We start from the raw sequence: 19331 nt of genomic DNA, 5'->3' as shown, positions 1-19331 counted from the left end.
GACCGGCAGTGGCGGCACCTAATTGGCTGCCGGACCGCAAGTTTTGATTGGCTCACTTACCGGCGCCATATTTTAAATGCCCGTCGCCGCCGCCAGGAGAGACTGTCACCCTCACCGCAGCCGCTCTCCGGACTACACAGGAGAGGCGTGCGCAGCGCTCTCCTCCCCTTCTGTCCTTCATACAGGAGGAGCAGCACCGGTGGCAGTAGAAGAAGCCAGCAAGGGTTAGCACTGTGTGGAGCACTGTATCGGATACTGCGGGGGGGCATTTTAAATGGCACTGCGGGGGGAAATGTATCTGGCACCGGTGGGTGCATTGTATCTGGCACTGCTGGGGGGCATTATTTGTGTATCTGGCACTCCTGGGGGCATTATTTGTGTATCCGGCAGTGCTGAGGTACATTATTTGTATATCTGGCACTGCGCGCGCGCGGGGGGGGGGGGGGGTGGATTACGTGTAGTTGTGAGGCCACACCCACTTTCACAGGAACGCACATGCATTGGGGGGTGGGGGTAGCTCCTTCAGAGGTTTTATTTTCCGAAAATAGCTCACACCCCAATTAAGGTTGGAGACCACTGCTCTAAACCATGCCCTATCTCCTGCGGCACCTAAAAGAAACTGGCATAATGGGGCTGCAGGAGATGTGGGGGGAGGGGAGGAGTTCCTTTTAAAGTTACAGTTAAAGTGTCACCTCTGGCCCCAACCTGTAATCCCCATGGTCCAGTGTCCCACCAGCCTTGATGACAGAGAAATTCTGCATTAGATCTCGTTATTAGAGTAAGACTGATTTGATTTCTTTACCTAAAGTACTTCTCAGAAACTTGCTTCTAACATTAGGAAATGGTCCATTAGGTCAATGTTCGCAGCTAAACACTGAAATGTAACAATCAAAATAAGTCAGAATTTGTAACTCAAAGTCCAGAATGTTTTGCTATGTGCAGCGGGTTGTAATGTCGCCCAAGATCACTGAAGGTGTGGGGTGCCAGCCGATCTCAGACTTTTTTTTTTAAAGGGGCAATCACTTACAAGGCCAACAAACCATACCTTGTAAGTGATTGCCCCCTTAAAAAAAAAAAAAAAAAAAGGTCAGAGATGGGCCGGCATCCCGCATCTCTGGCAATCTCAAACGCCATTACATCCTGCTCATGGTGCATAACAAAGTTGATCATTCTCAGCTGCTCGGTGGACAACAGAAAATCACTGATTACTACTAACCAGGTAAAAGACCACATTTCGGAAAGCCTTTTACGTCAACTGAGTGTGCAGTGTCAAGTGTTTGTTTAAATGGGAAATACTTGTTTTACCTTCAATGACCTCTATGCATTTCCATTATGGAACATTTTCAAGATGAGTCATAACAGATAGGCAGGGCGTGTTACCGCAGTACACAAGCATGGCAGGTAAATTAAACATGCAAAAAGTTCTCTTTGCCTTACTTAGTACAATCGTTATTATATGTGAATTCCAACAATACTTAGGGGTCTGTTCATGAAGCAGTAATAGTGGAGAAGTGAGCCAGTGGGGAAGTTACCCATGGCAACCAGTGTTGAAGTAACATTTATAATGTGCATTCTATAAAATTATACGTAGCAGGTGATTGGTTGCCATGGACAGTTTTCCACTGGTTCACTTCTCCACACTTTTCACTGCTTCATGAATAGACCCTATAAAACCGTATCTAGGACAAAATACCAAAAAAAACAAAATAGTGTCAATGTGCCACTTAAATAAAGTATAAATATATTTAAAAGATGCACAAATAAAAAAAATCTGTAACATGAAAAAAAAACACATTTTATTGCACTTAAGTTATAAGAAAATAAAATTTCTAAGTGAATCAAACCATAGACACAATCCCTTTAAACAGTTTTCCTCCATCACATCAGGTTGTTACATAACTGTAAAATGAACAAAATGGAATCTGATTATTTTAAAACCAGAATATAAATAATAAAACAAAAATATAGGATGAGGAGGAACAAAAAAAATAAAAATAAAAAAAGTCTAAAAAAAAAAAATCCAGAAGATCGCATAGGATACAGTGTTAAACAACTTTTCACAGTTCAGCTTGAGTTGTGACTTTTGGAAAATGTGGCAAATTATTTGACAATTGTATGGTTTTGTTTATTTGCCCGTGAAGCTCGCACCGCAAAAATAAACCCCCCCAAAACAAACCTATTTTGCCATCTGCTTCATTTGTCAACTTGCCCTTATTAACTGTAACAGTTGTTTTCCACCCAAATACTGTCATTTATTGAGCCTGACCATCGACTTTATTTTCAGTTTGGTTTTTTTTTCTTGCTTTTTTTATTTATTTTTTTTAAACATTTTTGTCAGTTGTGTTATGCAAATTTGTTACATTCACCACAGCCTCACAACAAAAAGAAAGTTCCCAACAGAACAGGCTATGACAGCTTTGTTCTATGGAATGTGTTTACATTTTGCTCAAATACAAGAAAATAAGCTTTGCACACTCTCAAATCTTATTTAATTTTTTTTCTTTGCAAGCAAACTTCACTCTTAACGTCTGAAACTGTCCCACTTTCGGCCTCTTAGAGGCACAGCGGATTCAAGTTTCAGTGGCAAAAAGTATTTTTTCTGTATCCAAACCAGAAGAAATTTGGAATTCAGTCTGGGACTAAAACGTCACAGCAGTAAAATAATAATAAAAAAAAATCTTGCTTTTTTTTCTCTCCTTTCATTTAGCAGCATAAATATGTTTGGCCACTGGCAATACAGTACAGCTGTGGGACAACAATCCCATTTATAAAGACCTACTGCTAGCACCAGCATCAAGATTTATATCCATCTGAGAACGTAAAGACAAGCTTGCCACCCCAGAGCAACATATGCAATGAAAAGTGTAGATGGAAGCAACAGTAAATAGAGAAACAGAGGCTAATACTGTGATTGATTGACATTGGCAATAGTCGGCAAAAAAAAAAAAAAAGTGATAAAACTGTACAAAAACAATTCACAGTTAAGTTTTCAGCATTTTCAAAACCAGAAAATGACTTTGTTTCAACTGCTCTCTTTCCAAGTCAACCAGCGATTTATCAGGGTCTAGCTTTTAGGACAGTTCACCAAATAACAAGAAACTACTGGTGCTGCCTTTAGTGACCAATTGGAGACATTTAGAAATAATTGCACCTGGTTTGATTTTGAGAGTCCTCCTTTTTGCAAAAGAAAAAGGTAGCCCACGTCAAAACGGGAAGTCATTTTGTGACAAGATGTCTTCTCATCCAACATGTGTAGGTCTTTGCGTTATGTTGCCCCAAGCCTAAATCCTGTTTCACCGAGGCCAATGGATATTTTTGGAGGGAACGGCTGGGTAAGAAGGAGGAGGCAGAAAAGAGGGGTGGGTTTATGAGTCTAGAAATTTGGACAAATGGATCTCCCCAGCCTTCACTTCATGTCCACATCAAAGTCCAGAACCAGCAGCTTTGTCTCCTCAGTCCCATTTCTGCTACCAACAGCACACACAAGCTTTGTGTTGGAAGCTCGAATTCGCCACACAACACCTCCACTTCCACCACTTTCCAATGTGACCAGGTTCCGAATAAATTCACCCGTTTTTAAGTCCCACAGTTTTACAGTCCCATCGTCTGAGCTGGTAATTACAAAATTCTTGTTGAACTGTAAACAAGTCACAGCACTTTGATGTTTGTTGGGACCTAGGGGAGACAAATTTGAGAATAGGTAAACCTTCTCATGATAGCTAGATAAAAGAAGAACACGCTAACCTTCTGAACTGTATTTATACTCTGTCTTGGTTACATAGAAATATTTATGAGCCAGGAGAGAAGTAAAAATGTAAATAATTTCCCCTTCCCGAATTATCACTTCACACAATTTACAAAGCTAAGCTTGTACTAGACAGGTTTGCAACGGGATTTAGGTTCCTACAATGTAACTGAAATAAATGTTTAAGAAATCTCTGTAAATTGCTAGGCCATTTCATTATAGACCGATTGCGTGCATCTTCCAGTGCAATAAAATTATTTTAATGATCAAATTCGATAGCAGACCATTAAAAAAAATGGATTCAGGACTCTATCAATCCCTGTATTTATCTAGGGGTTATTTGCACCTTAGCAGACCGACTGACTTAATTGGACTGAGAGGCAGCATAAGCTGTCTAGTCAAATAAATCAAGTAAGCAGAATGGGGAGTACTTCCTTCCCTAAGAATAGATTTGGAGAGGCAGAAAAGAAAATCAGGGCTTTCAGTCTCAAGAAAACATTTTTCTAACTGAAATTAACTATTTTTTACCGTTCTTTCTGTGACTTTAAAAGGGTGTCGTACGGTATGCCGGCGCTCGGGCTCCCGGAGCCCAGCATACCGGCGCCGGGAGCCCGACCGCCGGCATAACGACAGCGTGGCAAGCGCAAAGGAGCACCTTGCGGGCTCGCTGCGCTCGCCACGCTGCGGGCACGGTGGCGCGCTACACTATTTTATTCTCCCTCCAGGGGGGTCGTGGACCCCCACGAGGGAGAATAGTTGTCGGTATGCTGGGTGTCGGGATTCCGGCGCCGGTATACTGTGCGCCGGGATCCCGACATTCGGCATACAGAAGACCACCCCTTTATACAAACCATTTGGTATGTAACCTTAAATTTCAAATGATGAAGACACCAGTCTCTCACTGTATTTCCTAGAGCTTGAATAGATTTGACATAGCCAAAGATAAATTGCTAGGTCATACACTTCCCAGATTAACTAGTTGTCGTTTTGTGGACTAAGAGTGGCACATGTAATGACTCAGCCACTTAAATGTGTTTTTACTTCATCAGAGAGATCTCGGTGCAGTATTTGTTATACATGTTTTGTAGAAGGTATCTGCTGCTAATAAGCAGTTAAAATAAGAATTTACTTACCGATAATTCTATTTCTCATAGTCCGTAGTGGATGCTGGGGACTCCGAAAGGACCATGGGGAATAGCGGCTCCGCAGGAGACTGGGCACAAAGTAAAGCTTTAGGACTAGCTGGTGTGCACTGGCTCCTCCCCCTATGACCCTCCTCCAAGCCTCAGTTAGGATACTGTGCCCGGATGAGCGTACACAATAAGGAAGGATTTTGAATCCCGGGTAAGACTCATACCAGCCACACCAATCACACCGTACAACTTGTGATCTGAACCCAGTTAACAGCATGATAACAGAAGGAGCCTCTGAAAAGATGGCTCACAACAACAATAACCCGATTTTTGTAACAATAACTATGTACAAGTAATGCAGACAATCCGCACTTGGGATGGGCGCCCAGCATCCACTACGGACTATGAGAAATAGAATTATCGGTAAGTAAATTCTTATTTTCTCTAACGTCCTAGTGGATGCTGGGGACTCCGAAAGGACCATGAGGATTATACCAAAGCTCCCAAACGGGCGGGAGAGTGCGGATGACTCTGCAGCACCGAATGAGAGAACTCCAGGTCCTCCTCAGCCAGGGTATCAAATTTGTAGAATTTAGCAGACGTGTTTGCCCCTGACCAAGTAGCTGCTCGGCAAAGTTGTAAAGCCGAGACCCCTCGGGCAGCCGCCCAAGATGAGCCCACTTTCCGTGTGGAATGGGCTTTTACAGATTTTGGCTGTGGCAGGCCTGCCACAGAATGTGCAAGCTGAATTGTACTACAAATCCAACGAGCAATCGTCTGCTTAGAAGCAGGAGCACCCAGCTTGTTGGGTGCATACAGGATAAACAGCGAATCAGATTTTCTGACTCCAGCCGTCCTGGAAACATATATTTTCAGGGCCCTGACTACGTCCAGCAACTTGGAATCCTCCAAGTCCCTAGTAGCCGCAGGCACCACAATAGGCTGGTTTAAGTGAAATGCTGAAACCACCTTAGGAAGAAATTGAGGACGAGTCCTCAATTCTGCCCTGTCCGTATGAAAAATTAGGTAAGGGCTTTTATAGGATAAAGCCGCCAATTCTGAGACACGCTGGCTGAAGCCAGGGCTAACAGCATTACCACTTTCCATGTGAGATATTTTAAGTCCACAGTGGTGAGTGGTTCAAACCAATGTGATTTTAGGAATCCCAAAACTACATTGAGATCCCAAGGTGCCACTGGAGGCACAAAAGGAGGCTGTATATGCAGTACTCCCTTGACAAACGTCTGAACTTCAGGAACAGAAGCCAGTTCTTTTTGGAAGAATATTGACAGGGCCGAAATTTGAACCTTAATGGACCCTAATTTGAGGCCCTTAGACAGTCCTGTTTGCAGGAAATGCAGGAAACGACCCAGTTGAAATTCCTCTGTAGGGGCCTTACTGGCCTCGCACCACGCAACATATTTACGCCAAATACGGTGATAATGTTGTATGGTTACATCCTTCCTGGCTTTGATCAGGGTAGGGATGACTTCATCCGGAATGCCTTTTTCCTTCAGGATCCGGCGTTCAACTGCCATGCCGTCAAACGCAGCCGCGGTAAGTCTTGGAACAGACATGGTCCCTGCTGGAGCAGGTCCTTTCTTAGAGGTAGAGGCCACGGGTCTTCCGTGAGCATCTCTTGAATTTCCGGGTACCAAGTCCTTCTTGGCCAATCCGGAGCCACGAGTATAGTCTTTACTCCTCTCCTTCTTATGATTTTCAGTACTTTTGGTATGAGAGGAAGAGGAGGGAACACATACACTGACTGGTACACCCACGGTGTTACCAGAGCGTCCACAGCTATTGCCTGAGGGTCCCTTGACCTGGCGCAATATCTGTCCAGTTTTTTGTTGAGGCGGGACGCCATCATGTCCACCTTTGGTTTTTCCCAACGGTTCACAATCATGTGGAAGACTTCTGGGTGAAGTCCCCACTCCCCCGGGTGAAGATCGTGTCTGCTGAGGAAGTCTGCTTCCCAGTTGTCCACTCCCGGAATGAACACTGCTGACAGTGCTATCACATGATTCTCCGCCCAGCGAAGAATCCTTGCCACTTACATCATTGCCCTCCTGCTTCTTGTGCCGCCCTGTCTGTTTACGTGGGCGACTGCCGTGATGTTGTCCGACTGGATCAACACCGGCTGACCCTGAAGCAGAGGTCTTGCCTGACTTAGGGCATTGTAAATGGCCCTTAGTTCCAGGATATTTATGTGAAGTGACGTTTCCATGCTTGACCACAAGCCCTGGAAATTTCTTCCCTGTGTGACTGCTCCCCAGCCTCTCAGGCTGGCATCCGTGGTCACCAGGACCCAATCCTGAATGCCGAATCTGCGGCCCTCTAGGAGATGAGCACTCTGTAACCACCACAGGAGAGACACCCTTGTCCTTGGAGACAGGGTTATCCGCTGATGCATTTGAAGATGCGATCCGGACCATTTGTCCAGCAGATCCCACTGAAAAGTTCTTGCGTGGAATCTGCCAAATGGAAATCGCTTCGTAAGAAGCCACCATCTTTCCCAGGACCCTTGTGCATTGATGTACTGACACTTGGCCTGGTCTTAGGAGGTTCCTGACTAGGTCGGATAACTCCTTGGCTTTCTCCTCCGGGAGAAACACCTTTTTCTGTACTGTGTCCAGAATCATCCCTAGGAACAGCAGACGTGTCGTCGGAATCAGCTGCGATTTTGGAATATTTAGAATCCATCCGTGCTGTCGTAGTACTACTTGAGATAGTGCTACTCCGACCTCTAACTGTTCTCTGGACCTTGCCCTTATCAGGAGATCGTCCAAGTAAGGGATAATTAAGACGCCTTTTCTTCGAAGAAGAATCATCATTTCGGCCATTACCTTGGTAAAGACCCGGGGTGCCGTGGACAATCCAAACGGCAACGTCTGAAACTGATAGTGACAGTTCTGTACCACAAACCTGAGGTACCCTTGGTGAGAAGGGCAAATTGGGACATGGAGGTAAGCATCCTTGATGTCCAGAGACACCATATAGTCCCCTTCTTCCAGGTTCGCTATCACTGCTCTGAGTGACTCCATCTTGAACCTTTTTATGTAAGTGTTCAAGGATTTCAGATTTAAAATGGGTCTCACCGAGCCGTCCGACTTCGGTACCACAAACAGCGTGGAATAATACCCCTTTCCCTGTTGTAGGAGGGGTACCTTGATTATCACCTGCTGGGAATACAGCTTGTGAATGGCTTCCAATACCGCCTCCCTGTCGGGGGGAGACGTTGGTAAAGCAGACTTCAGGAACCGGCGAGGGGGAGACGTCTCGAATTCCAATTTGTACCCCTGAGATACTACCTGCAGGATCCAGGGGTCCACTTGCGAGTGAGCCCACTGCGCGCTGAAATTCGTGAGACGGGCCCCCACCGTGCCTGAGTCCGCTTGTAAGGCCCCAGCGTCATGCTGAGGACTTGGCAGAAGCGGGGGAGGGCTTCTGTTCGTGGGAAGAGGCTGTTTGCTGCAGTCTTTTTCCCCTTCCTCTGCCCCGGGGCAGATATGAGTGGCCTTTTGCCCGCTTGCCCTTATGGGGACGAAAGGACTGAGCCTGAAAAGACGGTATCTTTTTCTGCTGCGAGGTGACTTGGGGTAAAAAGGTGGATTTTCCAGCCGTTGCCGTGGCCACCAGGTCCGATAGACCGACCCCAAATAACTCCTCCCCTTTATACGGCAATACTTCCATATGCCGTTTGGAATCCGCATCCCCTGACCACTGTCGCGTCCATAATCCTCTTCTGGCAGAAATGGACATCGCACTTACTCTTGATGCCAGAGTGCAAATATCCCTCTGTGCATCTCGCATATATAGAAATGCATCCTTTAAATGCTCTATAGTCAATAATATATTGTCCCTGTCCAGGGTATCAATATTTTCAGTCAGGGAATCCGACCAAGCCACCCCAGCACTGCACATCCAGGCTGAGGCGATTGCTGTTCGCAGTATAATACCAGTATGTGTGTATATACTTTTAAGGATATTTTCCAGCTTCCTATCAGCTGGTTCCTTGAGGGCGGCCGTATCAGGAGACGGTAACGCCACTTGTTTTGATAAGCGTGTGAGCGCCTTATCTACGCTAGGGGGTGTTTCCCAACGCGCCCTAACCTCTGGCGGGAAAGGGTATAATGCCAATAATTTTTTAGAAATTAGCAGTTTTTTATCGGGGGAAACCCACGCTTCATCACACACCTCATTTAATTCATCTGATTCAGGAAAAACTATGGGCAGTTTTTTCACACCCCACATAATACCCTTTTTTGTGGTACTTGTAGTATCAGAAATGTTCAAAACCTCCTTCATTGCCGTGATCATGTAACGTGTGGCCCTACTGGAAAATACGTTTGTTTCCTCACCGTCGACACTGGAGTCAGTGTCCGTGTCAGTGTCTGTATCGACCTGAGGTAACGGGCGTTTTATAGCCCCTGACGGTGTTTGAGACGCCTGTACAGTTATTAACTGATTTGCCGGCTGTCTCATGTCGTCAACAGTCTTTTGTAAAGTGCCGACACTATCACGTAATTCTTTCCATAAGACCATCCAGTCAGGTGTCGACTCCCTAGGGGGTGACATCACTAACACAGGCAATTGCTCCGCCTCCACACCATTTTCCTCCTCATACATGTCGACACAGCGTACCGACACACAGCACACACACAGGGAATGCTCTGATAGAGGACAGGACCCCACTAGCCCTTTGGGGAGACAGAGGGAGAGTTTGCCAGCACACACCAGAGCGCTATATATATATATATATATATATATACAGGGATAACCTTATATAAGTGTTTTTCCCTAATATAGCTGCTGTATATATTAATATGCCAATTTAGTGCCCCCCCTCTCTTGTTTTACCCTGTTTCTGTAGTGCAGGACTGGGAGCCTTCCTCCAACGGAGCTGTGAGGAAAAAATGGCGCTTGTGTGCTGAAGAGATAGGCCGCCGAAAAAGGGGCGGAGCCTTTCTCCCGCTTTTTTGTGGAAAACTGGCAGGGGTTAAATACATCCATATAGCCCAGGAGCTATATGTGATGTATTTTTAGCCATTTAAGGTATTTTCATTGCGTCCCAGGGCGCCCCCCCCCAGCGCCCTGCACCCTCAGTGACCGGAGTGTGAAGTGTGCTGAGAGCAATGGCGCACAGCTGCGGTGCTGTGCGCTACCTTATTGAAGACAGGACGTCTTCTGCCGCCGATTTTCCGGACCTCTTCACTCTTCTGGCTCTGTAAGGGGGCCAGCGGCGCGGCTCCGGGACCCATCCATGGCTGGGCCTGTGATCGTCCCTCTGGAGCTAATGTCCAGTAGCCTAAGAAGCCCAATCTACTCTGCACGCAGGTGAGTTCGCTTCTTCTCCCCTTAGTCCCTCGATGCAGTGAGCCTGTTGCCAGCAGGTCTCACTGAAAAAAAAAAAAAAAACCTATTTAAACTTTTACTCTAAGCAGCTCAGGAGAGCCACCTAGATTGCACCCTTCTCGTTCGGGCACAAAATCTTAACTGAGTCTTGGAGGAGGGTCATAGGGGGAGGAGCCAGTGCACACCAGCTAGTCCTAAAGCTTTTACTTTGTGCCCAGTCTCCTGCGGAGCCGCTATTCCCCATGGTCCTTTCGGAGTCCCCAGCATCCACTAGGACGTTAGAGAAATAAGGTTATGGTTACGGTCATGTCTAGCATGACTTTTATGGCTTACTGCATATCTACTGAAGATCGTTTATGTAATTACTTTATTAGGTTATAAATAATGATGAAGACTCTGCTTACCTTGCAATGTTTGTAAACACTGTCCTGTCTTTATGTCCCATATTTTAACAGTAGAATCTGCATTTCCAGAGACAAGAATGTTGTCCTTTAGTTCCATACCACTGGTTAGCGACTGGTGCCCAGTAAGGGTGTGAATACAATTCCCAGTCTCCACATCCCAGACTCTGATTGAGGTATCCAAAGATCCACTCACAACATGGATGCCGTCAAACTGCCATGGAAAAAAATCATCTTTATCAGTAACTAATTCATGAATGGGAATTCTTCAAAGAGTACAAGTCAGTTAAACAGAATCCAAGAACAAGAGTGAGAATGGTCTTTTTCTTAGAAACAGCATTCATAATGGATAAAGGAAACATTATCTTGAAATACATTCTCAGGGAGCTAATTGGGGACAAACAAAATCTTCTGGTTGTGTCTGAAAACATCAACGCATCAAAAACTTGTGGCATGCACCGGCATCCCGATCGACTGACTGCTGGGATAGTTAGGGTTAGGCTGCAGTAAGGGAGAGTTAGGGTAAGGGGAGATAGAGGGGGGGGGGGGGGGGGGGAAGAGTGGTAGCTTGGAATTCTAAACAGCAAAATATGCAGCCGGTATTCTGACCGCTGACATCACGCCCGCCGGCATTTAAGCCCCATCCATATATATATCCAGATATACCATGCACTTTCTATGAAAGAACCTGCAATATTCTAGGAAAGAAATACAATAACAAACACTGTAAATCTTGTATGACAAAAGACATCTCTCCTTTTGCGGAAGCCTTATTAGGTAATCATAAAACCATTATAAGGCATGCAGACACATTTAAACCCACATATCCTGCTTGTAATCACCACCATGTGGAGCAGCCACATTTCCACCCAGGCATCTTGTTCTGTCCCACACACATACACACTTGTTGTTACAACATAACAGCAGATGCTAATTTACCGAGCATAGTATAGGGACTGCTGTGTCCTGTGTCCTTGATGTACCCTTACCATTTATGGTGGTGTCACACCAGTTCTTTTTCAGATTCAGAAGCCGTCTAATTTATTTAATAAGAGATGGAAAATTGCAGGTTTTAAACCTCACAGCCTACGCTGGGACCATGAAACACTACGACAAAGTCCATTGAAAAATACCATATTCCAATTCAGGAGCACTTTTATTCAGTGCATAGACACTTGTCCCAAACTCTGCTTCTAGTGTTTCTAGAACAAATTGAGCAACATCCTGTCCACTTTTACTCAAAGAAATGAAAGATTTTAATTTGTGGCAACAATACTGCTCTTTAAACGTCCTTGTTTACAAACCCATAAATCAAAATAACATGATTTGTGACGTGGAAGAGATGGATGCTGACCTGGTTTTCCCAGAACACAATTTTAATTAGGTTGGAAATAACCTTTTTACAGTAATGACAGAAATATGCAGATAATTAGTGACCTACAATGGCACAGCCAATCACTTCATGAATTCAGATGTTCCTTATAACCAGAGGGCATCTTTGTAGACAGGCTAGAGCAAGGAACCCAACAGTAAAGAGACACTGTAATGAGCTCAGATCAATGTCTATACAAAAATATTATAGCGTTTACCTATGAAACTATTTTTCAGATATACACTATGATCTATAGGACTATTAGACATACAGTATGTAAATTAGCCAGTTTTGGGTACACAATCAAATTGTGTGTACCTATCTGATAACTGCTCCGATCTGCGCAATTATTAGATCGGTGTACACCTTTACACACCAAGCAATTTGTAGCTCATAGTTTAATTTCTTCAGATCTCCTTAATGGGATTGAGAGGTTAGGAACATGATAGCGTGTGAAGCACACCAAATCCCAGACTGACTGCTGCAAGTGTGTTTTGAAGCTGATTATTGGCTAATACTCCTACATACACACTATCCAATTATAAGGCCGATCAGCCAATTATCAGTTTACCAAGCCGATAATTTGATAGTGTGTACGCTGCTCGAGTGTTAGAAAACGGAGAAGCAAGTAAGGGTTTTACATTAGGATGTTCTTACCTGTAAGGAATAGACTCTATTTGTGTGGCCTTGCAGTGTGTGTAAACAGGTTTCAGTCTCTGGATTCCAGACCTTTACCATAAAATCGTAAGCCCCACTAACTACTCTCCGTCCATCGTACTGAACACAGCGAACAGCTGCTACGTGTCCCATAAGAACATGCAAGCACTGGCCTGTCTCAATATCCCAGACACGAAGGGTAGCATCTCGTGACCCGCTCACCACCCTGTACGAAAAAAAAAAATACAAAAACTGAAATGTAAATGAAAGTCCAACAACAGTGTGGAAATACTGTATGCAGAAGATAGTGGAAAACCTGCTGAGGTTAATTGGACTGAAAAGAGTAGATCCATGGTGAGCACCGAGGCAAACAATGCAATGTAGAGAGAGGAAGTGGTTAAAATACCGCCATTCGGGAACCCGCCAATCACAATGCAGATGCCAGAATCCGGACTAGTGGTGAAATGCCGCTACCGGAATACCGGCGACACAGGTTATTCTCCCTCTGTGGGGGTCCATGACACCCATAGAGGGAGAATATAACCTGTGGCGAGCGCAGCGAACCACCGCGCCTGCAACGTGGCGAGGACAGCGAGCCCGCAAGGTGCTTTCTAGCACTTGCCCCGCTGCCGGCATACTGGCGGACGGGATCCAGCTATCTGGATCATGACAGCTGGCATCCCGTCTGCCGGGGAATTGTATGTATTCTGTAGAGAGTACTGCAGGTAAAGTAAGCATCGCACCTTACAAGTACCAATAATGGTTATTAGTTTACAGAACTACCATAACTAGAGCTCAGCCAGCAGTAACACAGACACTGCAGGTCACACTGCTCTGATGAATCGTAATATATTCATATAATATGCGAGTGTGTTTCACGGAAGAAAATAAAACTGAACTTAATAAAAGATTTGCAATTTTGCCTGAAATTGCTTACTATTCAGTAGTTTTAAGCAAACACTTCAATGTATTGCAGGCCGTCTGTTTTACATAGCATGACTAAAGTAGCATAGTAAGTGCCGACATGAGCTATATGTGGCTAGAAAGTTAATCAATAGAAAATGATCCAGATTCTGACCTTTTTTCATGTAGATGCATGCAGCGGACTGTGGAGGTATGGCCATAAAGAGTGTGTATACATTCCCCAGTCTCTGCATTCCATACTTTTAACGTCCTATCTGTAGAACCACTAATAATGATGTTATCTCTCATTTGCGATGACCAGACTCCACCCGTATGTCCAACCAGCGTTCGGAGACACTGCAAAGAAAAAACAGTTTTGACTGTCAAAAATTAAGCTGAAATTAAAATGCACTAGTGAGCATGTATGGAGATGATCTGGCATTTTGCATAAACTAATAAAATAGAAGCATTAAAATCAATCACAAATGACAAGAAAACCCCATAAATTGAGATACAGATGTAGCCATGTGCCTTGTTGCCACAAAGCGTATGCACATAGAAATGAATGTCATGGCGTGCATACGCACGAGTGAGACTCATTTTCGGACACAGTAGTCGCGCCATTCGTGCTGCGATGCGGAATGGTTGAGCATGGCTACATCTGTATCTACACCTAAATACGGTCAGGGAAGACAAGTAGGAGCAGTAGAAACATAACCAAGTTTGTTAAAGCAACGCAGTAGGCATGTAACACTTGTCATTTGTGACTTAAATAACTGGCATAGTATTGGAAGCCAAAATATATCATGCTTTTAAAGCTTGCTACACATGGAAATCCTGCCTCTGGGCCGAATGTTACAAAGACATCTACACCCTGTGATAACATAATAATTGAATGATTTTTAGTTGTAAGGTTATTTTAGTGGGTTTGATATTTTTATATAATGGATTCAGGGGTTATGGTGCAAGACAATAAAAATGTCGTACAGAAGAAAAATGTGTCTTGTGCCTTGTATTTTTTTGTTTTTAAATTAGAAATGTAGACACAACGCATACACAATATGTACATATGGGGATCAGTATGAAATGCAGATGGCCGGGGATGCAGTCTGTCAGAATACAGACAGCAGCATCCTGGCCGTCAGTATGCCAGCAGCGCGACCGCAGAGAGTGCACTTGCGTGCTCGCTGCACTTGCCAAGTTGGCCACAGGTTCGATTCCCACTCTATGTATGTCGTGGACACCCATGAGTGGGAATAGCCACTATGAGCCGGGGACTCCAGCTGGCAGCATTGTCAGTAATCGGGATTCTGGCATAGATATCCTGACTGCCGGGATCCCAACTGCCGGCAATTTAACTGCATCCCAATTCCATTTACTTTTGTATACTGTATGTTGTGGTCCAACCTTAAAAGTACCACAGACCCTTGAGAGATTTTCATTCAGAAATTTGTCAGCTATAAGAGATGTGTGAACCATACAGGAAAGCATACGCGCAATACTGATGCCGGGATAACGACATGTATCTAACGGCCGGCGCCGGGATCCCAAATGAAGGACTGCTGGGACTCCTGACTGGCAAGCCCTGGGGGGCTGACCACACACACTCAGGTGCTCCTGACTAGTAAGACGCTGTCTGTATTCTGACTGCCAGCATCCCGATACCATCCCCTAGGAAGCACCAAGATACTGCTGCTGGGGTTGGAGGCTTTTGCAGCCCCTTAATGAACCACGAGGGATGTAATTTAGGACCTACTGGCATCATAGCCCTGGATACACTCTACACCATCAGGGTATATGAAACATATATACTTTAAACAAATACATACTCAATACATTTTCAAGATAACGGTTTATCTAAAGGAAAAACTAAATGGGCCAAAAGGTTCTAACCTGCTGTCAAATTTCATTTTCTAGTTTCCATATAAAACACATAAAGCAGCTGAAACACAGAAATTAAATGTTTTGAACATGGCTTTATATAGTCTGACACTGAAATGCACTCATCTCATCTTTGATCAGCACCTCTCATCCCGGCATACAAGACTGCTCATGTGCCACTGCCCCACTTATGGAACTCTCTGCCTCACCCAGACACTCCCATAGCTTAAACACTTGCTGGAAACTCATCTCTTCATGACAGTCTACACTACTACACTGTGTCACACTCCCTCTGCCTTTTCCAACTGAAAGCCATCTCTACCTTATCTGACCTGTTTCAGGTATGCCCTGTGCAGCAGGGCACTGTGACACCATACAAATGATCAATAACAACCATATACAAGGAACAGTACAACTAAGTTAGTGTATAGTCTGTTAAATTATTTGAGATGGAATTTTTGTTATTATATAGCCACAAAACTAATGTTCTAACAGAAGAATTTGTCCAACAATAAGGCACAATTTGCCACATCGCAAAAAAGTAAAAAATAGGTTCAGGTTCCGCTGATTACAGACCCAATGTATTGCAAACACACAACTTTGTGAAATGAAGCTTTTCTATATTGTGTTTAGAGGAGGGATAATATAAATAGGATATCGTCCACAGAGCATACACAATATGTGGGAAAAGGCTGTGCCTAAGAATGTGGACACACAGGGAGTGGCTGCAGAGTGTATCTCCCCGAGGCACTTATTGCACAGGCCAGCCGTACACAGCTCCTCTATACATGCAGAGCTTCAGGCTGTCAGGAAGCTACCAGATAAGTACATCTGTCTTCCTCAGCAAGCTCTTTTAAGTAGTTTATATGGATATTTCACAAGAGAGAAGACAAATAAAACATTAGTGTGAATGAAAGGAAAGCAGAAAGCTGTCAGATCTCTCTCTATTATTAATGTTACAACAATACAGAAGCTTGCAGGCCAGATAGCAAGATGGCACCTTTAGGAAAGGAAATAGCTAATCTATCTAATACTCCATTTCCCAAAGTAGATTATGAAATGTGCAGAGACTTGATAGCAGTACCTATCACATATGCTTCTATATAGCCTATAGAAAAAAAAAAATGTAAATTCCATATATGCAGGGCTTAAAGTGGTCCTGGAAAGGTGGTGGAACTCATTACCACGCCACCTCCCCACCCCATTAAGTGGAGCCAGGGCCAGTGCTCATGTTTTCGGCACCCCCCTGCAAACAATAAATTAGTGCCCTACTTTATAAAGGGACGTCGCTCACACAAAGAAGCAGCATGGTCACATAATAGTACCCCCAATTCAAATTGCACACCACAGTAGCACAATCTTATTCACATTACATTGCATGTAGTGCCCCTGGCTCATATTGCACCACATAGTATTGCCCCTTATTCATGTTACATCACTCAGTAGTGCCCTTTATTCCCATTGCACTGCACAATGGTACCCTCTATACATGTTATGCCACACAGTAGTGCCCCTTATATACAGTACCCACAATAGTGCCCCTTATACATAATTCCCACAGTAGTAGTGCCCCTTACACATAATGCCCACAGTTGTAGTGCCCCTTACACATAATGACCACAGTAGTGCCACTTATACACATATGCCCACAGAAGTGCTTTTACACAATTCCCACAGTAGTGCCCCTTACACACAATGCCCACAGTAGTGCCGCTTATACATAATGTCCACAGTGTGCCCCTTATACACATCTCTGCCTCTGTCACTCTAGCAGCTCACCGCCTGCGTCCCTCCAGCAGCCTCCCCACCTCTCTTGTTCTTCCAGCCCCCTCTCATCTTGTCTTCAAGATGCACAGAGCCTGCTCCTCTTCACTTCAGCAGTGGTGACAGCATGACATCACATACGCCGTGACAGAAAAGGAAGCCACTGGGCCCTGAGGAGGAGATGAATGCTGTCCAACAGACACGGCATGTGCGAGTACCAGGAGGGGTGGGCAGTGAATGAAGAAGGGCCATGGAACCACCAGGACCTGTGTAAGGGGGAGGTGGCTGCAGCTCATCAGTAACACTAGCGCCGCCTGCATCATCGACTGACGAGGTGATGGAGCAGGATATTACTGTGCAGGGAAATGGAGGTGGTGGAACTAGTTCCCCCTACCATTACAGGTGGTGGAACTCAGTTTCACCTCGTTCCCCACACCCCTTTAACCCCTGCATATAGGTGATAGATACACTATGGCCAAATTATTATGATCACAGAATTACTACTTTGTTGAGCCACCTCTTGCCCAGCCTTGCACTCATACCCAGTTCTTTGTCTGCTGGTGCACTCTGTGTACAATGGGGGTCATTCCGAGTTGTTCGCTCGTTATTTTTTTCTCGCAACGGAGCGATTAGTCGCTAATGCGCATGCGTAATGTCCGCAGTGCGACTGCGCCAAGTAAATTTGCTATGCAGTTAGGTATTTTACTCACGGCATTACAAGGTTTTTTCTTCGTTCTGGTGATCGTAATGTGATTGACAGGAAGTGGGTGTTTCTGGGCGGAAACAGGCCGTTTTATGGGAGTGTGTGAAAAAACGCTACCGTTTCTGTGAAAAACGCGGGAGTGGCTGGAGAAACGGAGGAGTGTCTGGGCGAACGCTGGGTGTGTTTGTGACGTCAAACCAGGAACGAAACTGACTGAACTGATCGCAGATGCCGAGTAAGTCTGGAGCTACTCAGAAACTGCTAAGAAGTGTCTATTCGCAATTCTGCTAATCTTTCGTTCGCAATTTTGATAAGCTAAGATTCACTCCCAGTAGGCGGCGGCTTAGCGTGTGCAAAGCTGCTAAAAGCAGCTTGCGAGCGAACAACTCGGAATGACCCCCAATATAACTGCTTCCCTTGAACAATTCACCAGTCTCCCTAATGCTCGCACCAACAATCATTCCACAAAGGCCATCAGATCACATTGTCTACCCATTATTTCATTAGTGTCTGCATGCCTTCACCTTTCCTTTCTCACAGATTCAGATATCCTACGTCAGCATTATCTAAGAAACAGCTACTTGCCATAAAATCTCCTGGTGGTCATAATAATTTGGCTTCTCAGTATGTCCTATACTGCATTTACACACTTAACTTGTGAGCTATCAGAAACAGTGTGTACCTTGTCAATAATAACTTCGCCTTAAATCCACCTATATTAAGAGGACACAACGATCAGCATTCCATGCACAGGACTCAAACTACCAGGTTAGATTACACAGCCCCTAGTATGTTTGGTCAGATTGTGTGCTTTGCCGTATACTGTACAGCAAGGATTACTAAGAGAGGGCTTTATGGAAATCAATTGATAAGTGCTTTCAGGAAGGCCATAAACACACATCCTTAAATAGCAGGATTTCCAAGTCAGGCAGAAGCAAGACCACAAGCTAAACACAGAACAGCCTATGCGTCAGAGCGTTACTTAAACAGCACAAGTAGAAACATAATCACTAGCATTACCCGCTGTCCCAGCCAAAGAAAAAGAGTTTCTAATCCTACTATCAGCAAACAATTCAATTGTGCAACATACTCCAGCATATGATAGGATACTAAACTAAACAGATACAAATGAAAACACTTACCTTGCCAGTAACTGCTGACCACACTTTTAAAGTATTGTCATCAGAACCACTAACTATTCGGTTGCCACAAAACTGGAGGCAAGTTATCACATGATCATCGTGGCCTTTTAGCACCTGACAAAAGAAAATAAAGACGCTTAAACATGGTTCCGATAGAATTCTTGCAACAATTCTTTCTAAAATATGGAGTGAAAAACAAGAACCCTTTAATAACTATACTGAACATTAATCAACTTATAAGTTCAGTGTACACAGTAATGTCCCCAACTTCATGT

At 44.5% G+C, this 19331-nt stretch overlaps 1 protein-coding gene across 6 annotated transcripts in view; it reads right to left on the bottom strand.

The window, feature by feature from the left end:
- Positions 1-1774: 1774 nt before the first annotated feature.
- FBXW7 (F-box and WD repeat domain containing 7) overlaps positions 1775-19331 on the bottom strand; it is a 382444-nt gene continuing 364887 nt past the window's right edge. For all 6 annotated transcript variants that reach the window (XM_063920545.1, XM_063920546.1, XM_063920544.1 and 3 more), the window contains 5 exons: positions 19057-19170; positions 13742-13923; positions 12664-12889; positions 10638-10848; positions 1775-3675 (listed from right to left, as the gene is read on the bottom strand). In XM_063920545.1, coding sequence (XP_063776615.1) covers positions 3407-3675; positions 10638-10848; positions 12664-12889; positions 13742-13923; positions 19057-19170 — 1002 coding nt within the window. In that variant the 3' untranslated portion in view covers positions 1775-3406. The remainder of the gene's footprint in view (positions 3676-10637; positions 10849-12663; positions 12890-13741; positions 13924-19056; positions 19171-19331) is intronic.

This window comes from Pseudophryne corroboree, chromosome 1 (genome assembly GCF_028390025.1).
Source record: "Pseudophryne corroboree isolate aPseCor3 chromosome 1, aPseCor3.hap2, whole genome shotgun sequence".
Classification (NCBI taxonomy): Eukaryota; Metazoa; Chordata; class Amphibia; order Anura; family Myobatrachidae; genus Pseudophryne; species Pseudophryne corroboree.
This window is presented reverse-complemented; position numbering and strand designations above follow the sequence as displayed.